General features: G+C 39.0%; 1 protein-coding gene across 3 annotated transcripts in view; it reads right to left on the bottom strand.

Annotated features, from left to right (window-relative positions):
- ect2 (epithelial cell transforming 2) overlaps positions 1-14,371 on the bottom strand; it is a 61,167-nt gene that overhangs the window by 17,520 nt on the left and 29,276 nt on the right. For all 3 annotated transcript variants that reach the window (XM_088005106.1, XM_088005104.1, XM_088005105.1), the window contains 7 exons: positions 13,991-14,087; positions 13,708-13,789; positions 12,365-12,443; positions 11,194-11,313; positions 10,092-10,230; positions 6,484-6,638; positions 5,305-5,412 (listed from right to left, as the gene is read on the bottom strand). In XM_088005106.1, the coding sequence (XP_087861232.1) occupies positions 5,305-5,412; positions 6,484-6,638; positions 10,092-10,230; positions 11,194-11,313; positions 12,365-12,443; positions 13,708-13,789; positions 13,991-14,087 (780 nt within the window). The remainder of the gene's footprint in view (positions 1-5,304; positions 5,413-6,483; positions 6,639-10,091; positions 10,231-11,193; positions 11,314-12,364; positions 12,444-13,707; positions 13,790-13,990; positions 14,088-14,371) is intronic.

Here is a 14,371-nt window from a genome sequence, read left to right as displayed (position 1 = left end):
GGCAATGAGTCTATGTCCATCTTATTACCAATAGCAAAGAATCCCTCATTCGTCCCTTCCACTTTAGATTCAGGTTACATACAATGGAAAGAGTTAGGCATCAGAACTATTGGTGACCTGTTGGTGGGTGGTAATTTTGCCTCTTTCTCTCAACTTCAGGCCAAATTTGGTCTCCATAAACATAATCATTTCAGATACCTACAGGTCAGGGCGTATGTTAAAAAACACACGCACACTTTAGAGCAGGGGTGTCAAAGTCAAATGGACGGAGGGCCAAATAAAAAATTTAGCTACAAGCCGAGGGCCGGACTGATCAAATGTTCATTGAAATTTTTTTAAATGACGCATATAGTCTAGTGAACCTAATTGAACCTACTGAAAACCTAACAAATATATTCCAATATGATCAGATAAATAAAGCAATATTTTCTTATGGCTCTGTCAGTAATCTTTAATTTTCAACAGACACAACTGAAATATTTTTAAAATATAATTGGATTGAAATACAATAAAATAAAGTGCAAAAATCTATTAATCCACATATGTCAGAGTCAAGGCATTTAGATGTGTCGCCAGCGAATTACGGTACTGCAAATTTAGATGTGTCGCCGGCGACACATCTAAATTTGCAGTACCGTAATTCCGCCACACGTAGCGCTAAGTGGAAAAATTCCAACGGTTTCTGAAAGGGGAGACGTTGCACTTTCCAGCAAGTATCGGGTTAATACGGTAACTTCGCACCTGTAGCTGCAGAGAATGTAATTAATCCGGGGGGCACTCGTTTAATAGACGGTATATTTCGGCAATAACTTGGTGGATATTGAAAGTTCCGGTTGTTATGGATACATGGGTAAGTACATCATCTCACAGAACATTTAAAGAACTACTTACAGTTCAAATAAGGAAGATATTTTTTTTCAGACGGGGTGCCGGCTTGCTGCGGTCTGCGGGCCGGTTCTAATAATAAATCAAGATCATCCCAGGGGCCGCAAAAAACCTTCTCGCGGGCCGGATGTGGCCCGCGGGCCTTGACTCTGACATATGTGCTTTAGAGAATATAATACCTACTGAATTTGACGAGCTCTTTAAATTGGGTGGTGGGGAAGGGCATCTAATCTCCCAGTTTTACAATATGTTATTACTCAGATCCTCGCCGTCCACGCAGGGCCTTAGAACAGGCTGGGAACAGGAATTGGGAACCGAGATAAGTGATGAACTCTGGAAGGCTGCTTTAGAGAATATACATAAGTGCTCTGCTAACTCCAGACACTGTCTTATTCAATTTAAAATCATTCACAGACTCCATTACTGTAAGGTGAAACTACATAAAATTTTCCCTAACATCCCCGTTGTGCGTTAAATGCCATATTGAAGAAGCCATGCTTCTCCACTCTTACTCTTTGTGTACCAAATTAACCCCATTTTGGTCTGGTATATTCAAAACTTTATCAGATATGTTCCATACAGAGCTGAGGATGGAACCACTTCTGATTGTACTTGGAGTTTCTGGTCAGCTTTTTCAATTTAATAAATGCCAACAACAATTATTATCTTATGCCTTTATCATAGGGAAAAAACTAGTGTTGATGTTTTGGAAAAAAGCAGAAGTTCCATCTGTTAAGTTATGGCTTGAGGAAATGGTAAGGCTCTCTCATTTGGAAAGATTACGGTTCTCATTAGCAAATAATTTAAAGCAATTTAATAAAACTTGGCAACCCCTTCGGCAATATATTGATAACTCTATTTGAAGAGGATTGGATTTGAGCCTCGGTGTGTTAAGATATAAGTCCTAGGGAAAGAGAGGGAAAAGGAGGGGGTAGGCTATGGGAATGTTTTTGTTGATGTCATTTCTGTTTTGTTTTTCGTATTGTCTTATATTTTATGTTCACATATGGATAAACGAGGACAAATTTGTATTGCTGTTTCATTGTCCAAGTCTGATCCCTCAATAAAATTGTTAACAAAAAAGTACAAATATAAACCAGCTTAAAAAACTGATTAAAAGGAGCTTATTTCAAAATATGTTCTATAAGATGACCATTTTATAGTCTATAAATACTTTTGATGATATAGTGCTTAATTAATTGTACATATTTAGATATCATGTAAAGTGGAAAAAGTTGTCTCTTTTTGATGTTCTGACAGTTAACTGATTATAAAATGATAAGTAGGAAAGGGGCAGGACATAAGATATTGTATCTTCTACCTGCTCCTTTTCGAATAGAAAATATAAAATTTGCATGTCACTTGGGCAAAATAATTTGTTTTACCTTTTATATTTACCTTTTATTTATTGTTTTACCTTAAGAAACAAACTTTCTTAAGTTTGTTTCATTCTATTCCATTTTATTTTTTTATTTTTTGATTGTCTTCCCCGTCTGTTCGAAATAAAATTAATAAATAAAAGATAAATAATTTTGGGGATGGAAACATCTGGTCTCCTGTCCTAACATAGCATGAACTTCATTTTTTTTTGCCACTAATGGCATTTATTTTGAAAGAAATCCACTTGGATCTTTCCATCCCCTTTCACTTGAAAGGGGATGGAAAGAAGGTGGGTGGGCAAGGACATGGAACCAAGGAGCCACATAGCAGTGTTGCAGTCAAGACCACCTAACCCGAGACCAAGTCAAGACCAAGACCAGCGCCCCACACTACATGACACAATAAAATGAAGTGTATCTATCACAATTGCCTCTCAAATTGATCTGAAAGATCCACATTCCCATAAAACACCTAGATATTAAATACTTAGGGCTGAAAAAATTTAACCAGTATCATCAATTCAAACTCTTCATTATGCTTTGCTTCCATCTCTGTGCCACAATCCACAGAGGTCTCCTGCCATCCCTAAAAAGATAACGCCTTGGGCGGTTGCCCATGTCAGATACCACAACTGCCTGCACTATTAAACATAGCAATTAATGCAACTCTTAATTGCTATGTTAACAGTAAACAACGCTTAACTATGAACACTGACCAAGGAACAAGCATGAATTAACTAAGCAGAATTAGCGCTGTGACTGTTCTCACCCTCTCTCCTGCTGCAATGTCTGCCACTATGATAGGAGAGGAAAACAATCAAAGAGCAATGAGCATGCTCCATGTTCTAACACTCTTGTTTGTTTATTCGCCAATTAAATAAATCTATATATTTTTTAATTAAATAAAATAATAATAGCTACTGCAGTGTATGCAGAGCATCACAAGAACAAAGAAAGACTCTCAGTGAGGCTTCAGTCCTATAGTATTTAGTAAAGATCCATCCAGAAGAATCGAATCATTCCTGAATGTCGCATCACTATATTGCAGACTTTGGTCACAGCGTTGTCCCATATATACGACATGTATACACCTCCACACAGTAATTCAGCGCATGAGTGACAACTTTTTTTCATCGCAGATGCAACATATGTGTCTCTGTACAGCTAGCTTTGCTAACATCAGGTCCACATAGCTTACCTTTTTAAGCTTCCTTTCCAAGTGACACTAAAATTTGGACGAAGCGCTGCTGATTTTAAATGTCGCCATATCTTATGATTTATGTAGCGGAATTGTATTATTGAAAATTAGACAGACGTCTTCTCCCACTCAGAGGAAACCACTACGAATGTCTTGGAGCGCCGTGTGCAAGTGAGAGGGGGTGGCGATGGGTGACAACACACACACGGAATTAGTAAGTCACGTTATTGCTTGGATTTTACAGGGCCATGTTAAGTCCCTGAACTTCACATTCTAAAGGGAAAAAAAGCGCAATGCGAATTGAATGTAATGTGTAACGCGACGGTTTTGTAGAAATGTAGTGAAGTAGAAAGTACAGATACTTTCATAAGTACATTATTAAATCTACTTAAGTACAGATAAGTGAAAATTGTACTTAAGTACAGTAACATATAACTGTGCTTAAGTACCACCACTGCTAATCAGACTATTCTTTTACATGCCATTCATAGCCGCGCTGCCACGATAGAACTAGTCCATTACAGTGAAACCTGTATGGACTAGTTATGATTCATTTAATGCTATGCAATGGGAAAAAATACCTCAAAACCACTCATTCTTTTTTTCCCTCGCTCTCTGTAGGCTTTACACTACACGCAGGCTTGTTGCCATAACAACTGTCAACAACGCAACTTTATGTATCAGGATTCAGCACCAAATACACTCAAACATTATCCTACATTAGAGCAGAACATTCAGTTCCTTACAGTTTTATGCTTTTAAACTTGTGTATTTTGCGATTATTAATAAGTGATCACTGTGGTTGATTAGCCACCGCCGCTAATAGCCACGCTAACACAATCATTGTTGATTAGCTAATTTAAACACCTGCTCTACAGATGCTCTGTCAGTTTGTGTGTAGGTCACCTTTTTATTTCTAAGCTGAACAAAAACAGCTTAATTTCACAGCACATCTGCATAACTGACCTACTTCCCTCTCCCTTGCTATTTTTTTTTTTTAATTAAAACTTTCTGACCTTGTTATCTAGTCTTAGTGTAGACAGTTCATACCAAAACACTGCATCCTTCTTATTTCATATATGAGCTTACTTTCAGTCTAGCAAGGAAACGGGGGCAGCAACATGCACATCATGTGACATCATGCTGCAAGGAGTCTATAATTTAAAATAACATTTGAAGCTCATTTAAGACTATTGCAATATATATCATGGTATCTTGATATAGCAAAAATATATTGCGATATTAGATTTTCCTCATATCACCCAGCCCTAGTTCAGAGATGAGGTGGAAAACCACTGCAAACCAAATAAGACGGGATGATGGGTAGGAATAAAGTTTAGGAGTTCACTCCCTAAGTTTAAACACTTACAGCAGAATGAAGTGACTTGGTAAATTTAAGGGCTATTACTTAATTTCATTGTTTATATGTAGTTAGTGAGGCGACAGTCAGTGGGTTTTTTTTCACTGTGGTGAGGCGGGTCTTGGTGTCAATCACCTCGACACTTCTCATGACACACTGTCACAACATGGTGACAATTTTAGGAAATATGTAAAAAATAAAATAAAATTCTGAATGGCGTTAAAGCTACATACAACGCCATTCTGAACACATATGCTCAGACAATTTTTGGACCCAAGTAAACCGGTTATTACAGACTTTTTTTTATGTACCTCACATGAAGATGAGAGGTGAAATATCTAAATCAAGACAATAAAATCTCCAGATATTCAAACTGAATGTCTGGACTTTATTTATTATTAAAGGGATGGGCCTATTGTGACCTATGTATGTGGTGTACTTAGTAGAAGCTGCCAGTTATAGTCATAGGAATGAACCGTTACCTTTTTAGAGGTCTTCTTAATGGCTCTGGAAGCTTTGCTTAGTGTGCTGTCCATATCCTTAGTGGTGACCTGCAGTGAGTCTGGCTCTGTGCACTGAATCAGATCCTCCTGGTTACAAGACAAAAATGAACACAACTTTAAACTCAATCTGATCAGTCTGAACCTGGAGAGTGTGATCAGTGGAGATGGCTACAGCAGAACCAACAGGAAGAGACAGAGCAGCAAAAGGATGCAAGGCAGAGCTCTCATCCAGAGGGAAATTTGTCTCTGCAGAAGCTTTTTAACCAGAGAAGCTCTGTCTTGTTGGTATTCACACTGCACGCTGACCCAGTGAAAAAGAATTAGGAATGCAGCTGTGGGGTGACACAACGAATGGAGGACAACAACGCCCCCTGCTGCCTGCTCTCCTAAGTCCAGCAGCTTGGTTTCATTTACCAGAGTCAGAATGCTTCATGTTTCAGTGACAGAAAGAAAACAACAAAACTGAACAATTAGGGCAACAAAAACATAGCCAGTCCGGTCCTCTGGATTATAATTTACACAAAAATCATTTATTCATATATCAGATGGCCTCAATGAGTTGTTTCTATGACGATTCAAACAGTATTCAAAAGACTACATCCAGTTTAAGGAATGGAGTATTTCTATTGATGCAACTGGAAAAAATAAAATAAAATGTTGCTGTTTTGTCAGCTCTCAGACTCATGATCTTATCTCACACATATAAGGAACCAAAGAGTTTCCTGATAATTATCGCCTGTCAATGTTTACAGACAGTTCACCCTGTATAACAAAAATCAACACACTAAATGCCACAAGAATGTTCTTCTGCTCCTTCTTGTGTCTGAACAAGCTGCAGCTGAACCTGCAGACTGCTTTGCAGTGAAATACTAGAGCTAAATCTGTGGAAATCTGCAGTTCACCTTGAACATTTCCTCATCCACAACTATCAAGATGGGCTCTAAAATACTTTCTCCTCCAGTTTGACATTAGGGTGAAAGAAAAAACATGACATCAATTTGATTGTGAGGAAAACTTTTTCACTTTGAAGTGTGGAAAAACAAGTTGGCGAGGATGAGTTATTACAGCTCCGCTCTCGTCTCTGTGTCTGAGTTGTTCCCTTCTTTTAATTTGTGTGCGTGTGTGTGAGAGTGTGCTTTCGTGGGGGTGACATCTCACCGCATCAGCTCTGCAGATGGTGTTGGCAACATGACGACACAGAGTACGCAGCCAGTCACGTTTAACCATTTCCTCTCCGACCAGCTGGAAGCTGAACAACAAGTTCTCCTGTTCAGTGGGGGGACGGACCACCAGGGCAAATGCATTTACACATTCTGAGGAAGAGGAGGAGAGGCAAACAGGAGTAAGGAACATTCACACTGATACAGACGCATGACAGAGTTTAGAATTACAAGGAATAAAAGGACAGTACAAATATACCAGTTAAAAAAAAGAATATGACAAAAGTGTAAACAGGATGCATACTGATGATATAATGGGAGGAGAAGAGCAAAAGCATTGATGTGTTAAAATGCTAAGAAACTCTTCAAACTGGGTAGATATATAGAGTTAGGATTAATTTAAAGTGAAAACAAAGATCCCAGTTTGTAAGTGCCAGACAAGAAAATGAAGAACTGAGATTACCGTTGGGTATCTGAAGATGTACTATCATTTGCAGACTATTGAGCACACCTGAAAATAAGCTACTCCCAAAAACTTTGAAAAGAAAAAGATAGTTGTTTGGGTTTCCCCCCAGTGTATTATAAGCCTGGCAGACAGCCATGTTTTTCTAGGCCCCCGGCCAAGCTAAGCATCGCTTGTTTTAATTTTTAGAAAAATTAATAATTGAAAAAAAAGAAAAAATTGAAAAAAAAAAAAAAAAAAATCACTTAATTTTTGTTTATTTTTTGTTTATTTAAGCCGGATTACAAGCGTCTCCGTTCTGAGCGTTTCACTCGCGGAGAAGATTTATTTAATCACACACCTGGCGCCTCTGCTGCTTTATTAAGTTTTCCTCAGAGCGGATCCCACGCGCCTCCTTTCAGAACTGGACACAGGCTGACCCTGTATGGATATATTTACATCAACCCAGCGTAGGTAGTTATTTTTCTTCGGAGAACTCTATATCAAGGTAAGAGTTTAGAACGAACCGCGTTAGCTCTGGTTGCGCAGCTCTATGTGAACCGCAGGAATAACTTGTAGTCTCGTGTCTATTTGCAGTCATTTGCGCATTAAGCGAGTGGTGAGAATGATTTATCTTTGTAATGTGGACAGAATTATGTACGGCATTGACATCACGCTGCTCAGCGTGTGGCTCTGTCTTCCCTGTAAAGTTTATGTATATGGTCCCGGTTCGCCGGAGTGTTAGTGGTTAACGAACCAGCGCTAATCTTACCATGCAGGTTCAGCCCGGTGAGGAGCTTTCGCGCTCGCCTCGTAGTCACGCATCACGCTGGCTTTATATTTATTATTATTATTATTTTTTTTTTTTACGGTTAAACGGTGCACCAAACCATATCAAATGCTTTGTCTATTTAGTCAGCCAGAGTTAATGCGTGCGGCCGCAGGGAGATCTAAAAAACTCGTCCCTCAAACTTGAGTAGCCAGAACAGTTTCTGTGATTCTTATTAAAAACTCAGACACGAAATGGAAGACTTACTAAAGCCACATTAGTAGCATTGAATTAAATCTTCCGTTTGTTGTGCATCGCTGCGCAGTGCAGCGCAATTAACTCTTCACGCAGATCCAGTCCACGAGCAACAGTCATAGGCAACATGCAAAATATACATGAAGCAATCCAGACTTCTCAAAAAACAAAAAGCTACATAGTTGCATATTATTCAAGCTGCAGTAGATAACTTTAATAAAAAAAATGTTTTCTCCATATTTGTTAAAGCTGTCACCTTGTCGTGCCAGTTTGTTATGAGACAGATAATCTGTGAAAACAATCAATCTCCTCCACCTGCTCCCTGAGCTACTATTACTGACTAAAGCCACAGTCGTTCTTGTCTTCTACTGACTGCTGTTCAACACCGTCACCGTCAAGCACTCCAAGCAAGAACAAACCACTTCATGCCGATTCTATGGGTGTTCAGAGCAAAGATTTTTTGGTCTGGGAGGGGTAACATTTAATTTTTACTGCTAAAAACAATTTTAGAAAACACTATATAATTAATTTTGTAATTGACAGGGCCCCGTTTTTTTAAAATTTCTAAGAACAAAAAAAAAATTGCAGAGGGCCCCGTTGGTCAGGGGCCCTTGGAATTGTCATAACTTTCCCCCTTGTGTGGCACCCCTGTATATATATGTAGGGCTGTTGTAAACGAATATTTTAGTAATCGAGTAATCTATCGATTATTCTTACGATTAATCGAGTAATCGGATAAAAAAAAAAATTATAAAATGAAATATTGGTAAATCTGGCATAATACCGGTGTTACAATCAGATATCAATATCAGTCCAATTTTTCATATTTGAGCATCCCTAACAGTTGCTTTTTTGTAGTTTAGAAAACTAACCTGTAACAATAATAGCTCACTTTCTAAGTTAACCAGAAGAAAAGTTATAGAAAAATTTGAAATTATATTGAATTTAATAACAAAGAGGCAGGCTCACAAATATGCTTATAAAAATGTCGACAATCCAGCTTTTAGTTTATGTATTCATCTTCAGTGAGTTTAATAGATTAATTAAACTCACCTTGCCACCTAACCTGTCACGCTTTGGGTTTGAAAATACGGGAAATGCCGCCTGGAGTGGGAGGAGAGGGCGAATGAACGAACATGGGGTGGAGGGGAGGAAATAGACCAGCGGACTGACGAACCGTTAGACCGGGGGACGAACACGGGGGGAAGCAATACGGGACATTTACGACACCTTCACTGGTCACACTCAGAAACTCATCTACCAGCCATGTACGATGCGCTCCGCCACCCGTTTCTTCAGACCGGGATATGAAATTTATTGTGCGGTTCGTCGGTAAAGCTACATTTACACGGTAAGCATCAGCTACTCAGCCGCCCGCCCTGTTCAGGCTATCCGCTCACCTCAGCGCTCTTCCCGCCGTTCGCTTTCAACCAGCAGCCCCGGAGGAGAAATGCTGCCGTACTCCAGGCATTCCCCCAGTCATTTTAAGGATGCTTATTGGTTCCCCAAAAACGATAAAAAGTCGGGCATTATCATCAATCAATAAAATCCCCACGGGCCAATCTTGAAGATTGGACTTTATGCCGCTGAGACTTAGCTTTTGTCAACAACTCAGAGGCGGAAGTGAGAGCTCCGCGCAACGCAAATGAAGTCCCGGCCGGAACACGGTGCGCTAACTAATAAAACATAAATTAACGAAGCTTCGAGGCAGGTAAATTTTCCTCGAGGAATTTTAGTAATCGAGGTACTTGAATCATTCGAGGAATCGTTTCAGCCCTATATATATGTATATATAAATATAAATATGTATAGGAGGTGTCTCTCACTCCTGAATCAGCACAGCCTCTCAACTTGTCTTGTCCTTTCCGCTGACCTGTGTTAATTAACACACAGTTCCTGTGACCGCACTGACAGACTGGACACACATGGGCTACTAAGGGTCAAACAGCTGTTATTTTTTACATATTTATTTATTTACATATATCTCGATGGCTACCTCCATTTTACATAGTTGCATGACAGCCTGACTATATGCGCAATGGAAACTAATGGAGTGGCCTAGCAGTCCAAAGACTAATTGTATCTTTAGAGTTGGATCAATGCATGTTCACATGAGGGGTTAATGCTTAATGTGAGTCACCTTCAGTGTCGTGCAGATCCAGCACTCTGCGAATCTGCGACAGCGGCATGAGAGCGATGTGCTTCAGCGGAGGGGGAGGCCTGGTCTGCCCCACTGGACTTTTAAAAGTATTGATCACTTTGTGACGCTTCCTGGCAATCTGCAGACACGCAGTTCCACAAACATAAGACAGCAATGCGAGAGAAAGAAAAACAGAGCCAATTTCAAAGTTCCAACCTGTGTGTGTGGGTGCAGCTAGGAGTGTGTGAAAAGCTGCAGAGGTTTACTTAATAAATCAATGACCCTTTCATGGAGGTAAATGACGCGAGTCATTACTGTCACATTAATTACGTGGCCAGAGCGAAGACAGGGAGGACAAAAATCAAAACACATTACAGGTTGAGATGAAATCAACAGTTGCTGATTATTGAGGGGAGAAGTGAGACCACCCTATGAGAGCAGCCGGTCTACATGCAGGCTGTGTGAAACAGCCCGTCAGAACACACATGCAGGGCTCTGGCTGATTAGGAGGTGTCTCTCACTCCTGAATCAGCACAGCCTCTCAACTCGACTTGTCCTTTCTGCTGACCTGTGTTAATTAACACACAGTTCCTGTGACCACACTGACAGACTGGACACACATGGGCTACTAAGGGTCAAACAGCTGTTATCAAGCTGTTATACAACTGCAGTTATCTGAGCAAATAGACAAACAAATCAGAACCAGGAGGAGGGACTTAGCGTTGCCAATCACCCTGGTGACCCTCACATTGCCCCCCCTTGCTTTCTGCTGCTGTACAGCTTGTTCGCCAAAGCAGAGTCTGCCATGAATGCTAAGGCTAGTCAGCAGGGACACCAATGATAAAATGATTTGCAACATCCTGGCATATATTCAACTGAAACAAACTGAGAAAAAAATCTTGTTCATTGCAATGATAAAAACATCTAATTGGTTTGATGCTACAACTATCACTTTTTGTTTCCGCTCATTAATTTTGTGTCATGTTGAAAGAAACAGCCGGAAAAATCCTTCAAAACCCTTTACAGACAGATGAGTAGGACTAAAACATTGGTCAGATATGACAACATAATGATAATGAAGTTCAGATTCATGAGTTATCACCTCCAGGCAGTCATTAAAGAGAAAGAGTGTGACGTGTTCGCCGCGGTCACATGGCTCGTCTCCCAGAGCAATGGTTTCCACTCGATGCACCAGGCTGCGATGGGACGACAGCAGGTTGGCCTGACAACAGAACGGCAACAACAGGAACAAGTTATGTGAGCTGTGACATACAGCTCACTGCTGCCCACTGCTAGATGCTTTACCCCTCCTGTTACGTTGCGAGTCAAATTGACCCGTTTTATAGTTTAAAAAATAGTTTTTAAATAGTTGGAAGTATTTTTTCTACGTGTAACTTTTTCTATTTGTCTTAATAGGTACACTATACATGTAAATTGAAAATAGTATATTTTAGACATTTGCAACCTGTTGGATTTTGACCCGGGAGTCATGTTGAAGGGTAAAAAAGGTCAAAAAATGTCCAATTCTATACGTTTCCTTGCAACTATGAACCATATTTCACCACATATACACACATATACATGCATATGTGCACACACACAAGCCCACTTTCTCACTATTCTCTTTACTTCACTAGGAAACTGCAAAAAAGCAGGTGTTCATACAACTTTTGATGGGAACCTTTTTTGTTCCCTTTGGGCAAACTCCACCCACACTGAGTGGACACTCAGTAGAAGTGGGGGGAAACAAATACTCTCTGCATGACTCATTTGTCTTGATTTTAATCAGAGGGTCAATTTGACACAGAACAGTATACATGTCTCAAGTTCAATTATAAAGATCATCCCTTGAAAAAAGATTAAAATTGTAATATTAAAAATTTTTTAATGAAAGATCATTTTCAAAGATAATTGTTTTTTGTGTGTAGGGTTTTTCAGTGGACATAAAAAAAATTAAATTACATTTTTTATGTCCAAATGAGTAAATTGTTGTCATTGATCCTTCATTTGTGAGAAATAAAAAAAAACATCATTGTACAAATATTGATTGAAATGGTTAGTATTGGAATTAATAATCAGATGCCAAAATGTTTTGGAGGATTTTTTTGGTTTCTGACACTATTGCATAATTAAAGGCTCCACGGGTCAAACTGACCCAGGAACATTATTGCTGTACCTCAGAAACGAACATAACAGGAGGGTTAACAGACAACTTGACGGCTAAATTACTGTATGATAGAAAACATGCCAACAGCAGCAATCTGCAAACTTACAGGACATCCATCAACTTCATAGACAACATCAAAGATTTGTTTCTGGCCTTCAGTCTTCCTCTTGTCTTCATTGATGTGTCTGCAGAATTGAGAGAGGTAAAAAAGAGAACACCAGTCAAAAACTAGACAAAACAATCACTTTCTATTTTAAACAGATTTGCATTCCAATTTTTCATTTTGCAAAGGTGCTACCATCCAGTAAAGACATCTGGAACCAGACGTCTAACTCTGAACCCTCTTCGTGGGACAACTTCCACTCATGCACTTTGTGCTTGGAAACCAGACTGCAGGTGTGAATCCAGTTATGTACCCATGTGAAATAAAAAAGCAGGGGAACTCTGTTTTGTGCATGTTTACTGAAAATATAAAACATTTGCAGTACATTTTGTTCCTGTAAACAGGATGTGTTGTCGTGGATACATTGTGACACCTTTTAAACAGAAAAGAACTGACAATTTAATTCTGATTCTAAAACTGATAATTTAAGCTTGGAAAAAAGTTTTTATTTGTAAAACATAATTACAAATAAAGGTCTGTTTACAGATATGAAGCAAAAAAAAAAAAACTAAGCGAGTTTCAACTTGCAAGTATGAATTATGACAAGATGTTTCTTCCTCTCAGCTGATTGGTCAGTTTAACAATCCAATCAGAACAGATTGGATGTGGCTGTCAGGAAGACACATTACTGAGCTACAGCTTTAAGAAAAGAAGTAACTTTTTATATCTGCACCTCTGGAAATTACAGAGTATAATATCCCAACTTGCTTCGTCTTCTAAATGTTCTTCGCTTTTCGTACCACTTTTGGTACCAGGAATTATATATTTTCTCTCCAAAATTAAAATAACCTAATAGAAGTTGATAATAGCTATAAAATGTATACCAAGTAATTTTTGTTTAGTTGAAAATAAAAATATTAAATTAAAATAAATCTAGAAAACACCATGACATTACAACTGCATCCTGCAGTCATAACATCATGCTTCTTTACAGCGTTTTATAACCACAACCTCATGGAGCATTGATCTGCAGAGAAACAGATAGAGTGAAAAAAACAAACTTAGATATTGGCAAATGTCTTATTTGATCCTTTTCATGAGATCATTTTCTTTTTGTTTTATTAAATAGAATTTGACCAAAACTTCACAGAAATAAAATTTATACTAGAAAACAACTCCTAGGCTCCTGGAAGATATATATTATTACCTTAAATTCCAAGAAGTAATCTACTAATCATCAGCAGATGACTTCTAATCTTATTGGTCTAAATTATTTCAAAAACAGATGAAACAGCTGAAAAAAGTTTAGCACACAAAAAAGTAAAAGGTCAGTCGTTTCAACTCACGTCATCACTTCCTTTAGGGACTCTATTGCTCTTTCCAGAGTTATCTTGTCTGGGTTGTCATCTGATGTGTGTTTCTTTATGTCTACAATCAGGATGAAAAGGGAAAGTTTGATGACAGGTGTGCAGGAGGAGACGGAACATCACAGCGACAGAGAGCATGCTCAGAGGAACAGACAAAGTCAGCAGAGAGAACAGGCTGATGGCAGGTGTGGAAGGAGACAAATCCAGAAATTAAACGATAAGCATGGAGATCAGAGGGAAATATTTATAGTGTGTGTGTTACCACTGAGGAGGAGGGCCACACTTGGCAGTCTCTGCACTGGTCTGATGAGCAGCTCTGCAAGTGTCTGCCTGCCGCACTCTGGCTTGGCCTGGTTGATCTGTTGGTTCAACATGAGTTTTTAAATCAACCTTCAATTAGGAAGACATGAGGAAAGCAGAGGAATCAAGTCAGCTTTTTACAGAAAAGATTGAACCTGATGCCTAATCCAGCCACCACAATATCAAGTTAATTTCAGGACAATAGGAAATGGTATCATTATCTTGGATAACTGTTACAAGAGTAAGTTACCTTCATGAAGAAATTGAAAACTTTAAATGAAGAAATGCACTGTGATGTGCAGCAACAGCCTTCTGCCGTGTTCTGTGTGATTCAGCCAGTCAG

Source organism: Poecilia mexicana, unplaced genomic scaffold (assembly GCF_051168715.1).
Source record: "Poecilia mexicana isolate PSO_F unplaced genomic scaffold, ASM5116871v1 scaffold_4, whole genome shotgun sequence".
In the NCBI taxonomy this organism is placed as follows: domain Eukaryota; kingdom Metazoa; phylum Chordata; class Actinopteri; order Cyprinodontiformes; family Poeciliidae; genus Poecilia; species Poecilia mexicana.
This window is presented reverse-complemented; position numbering and strand designations above follow the sequence as displayed.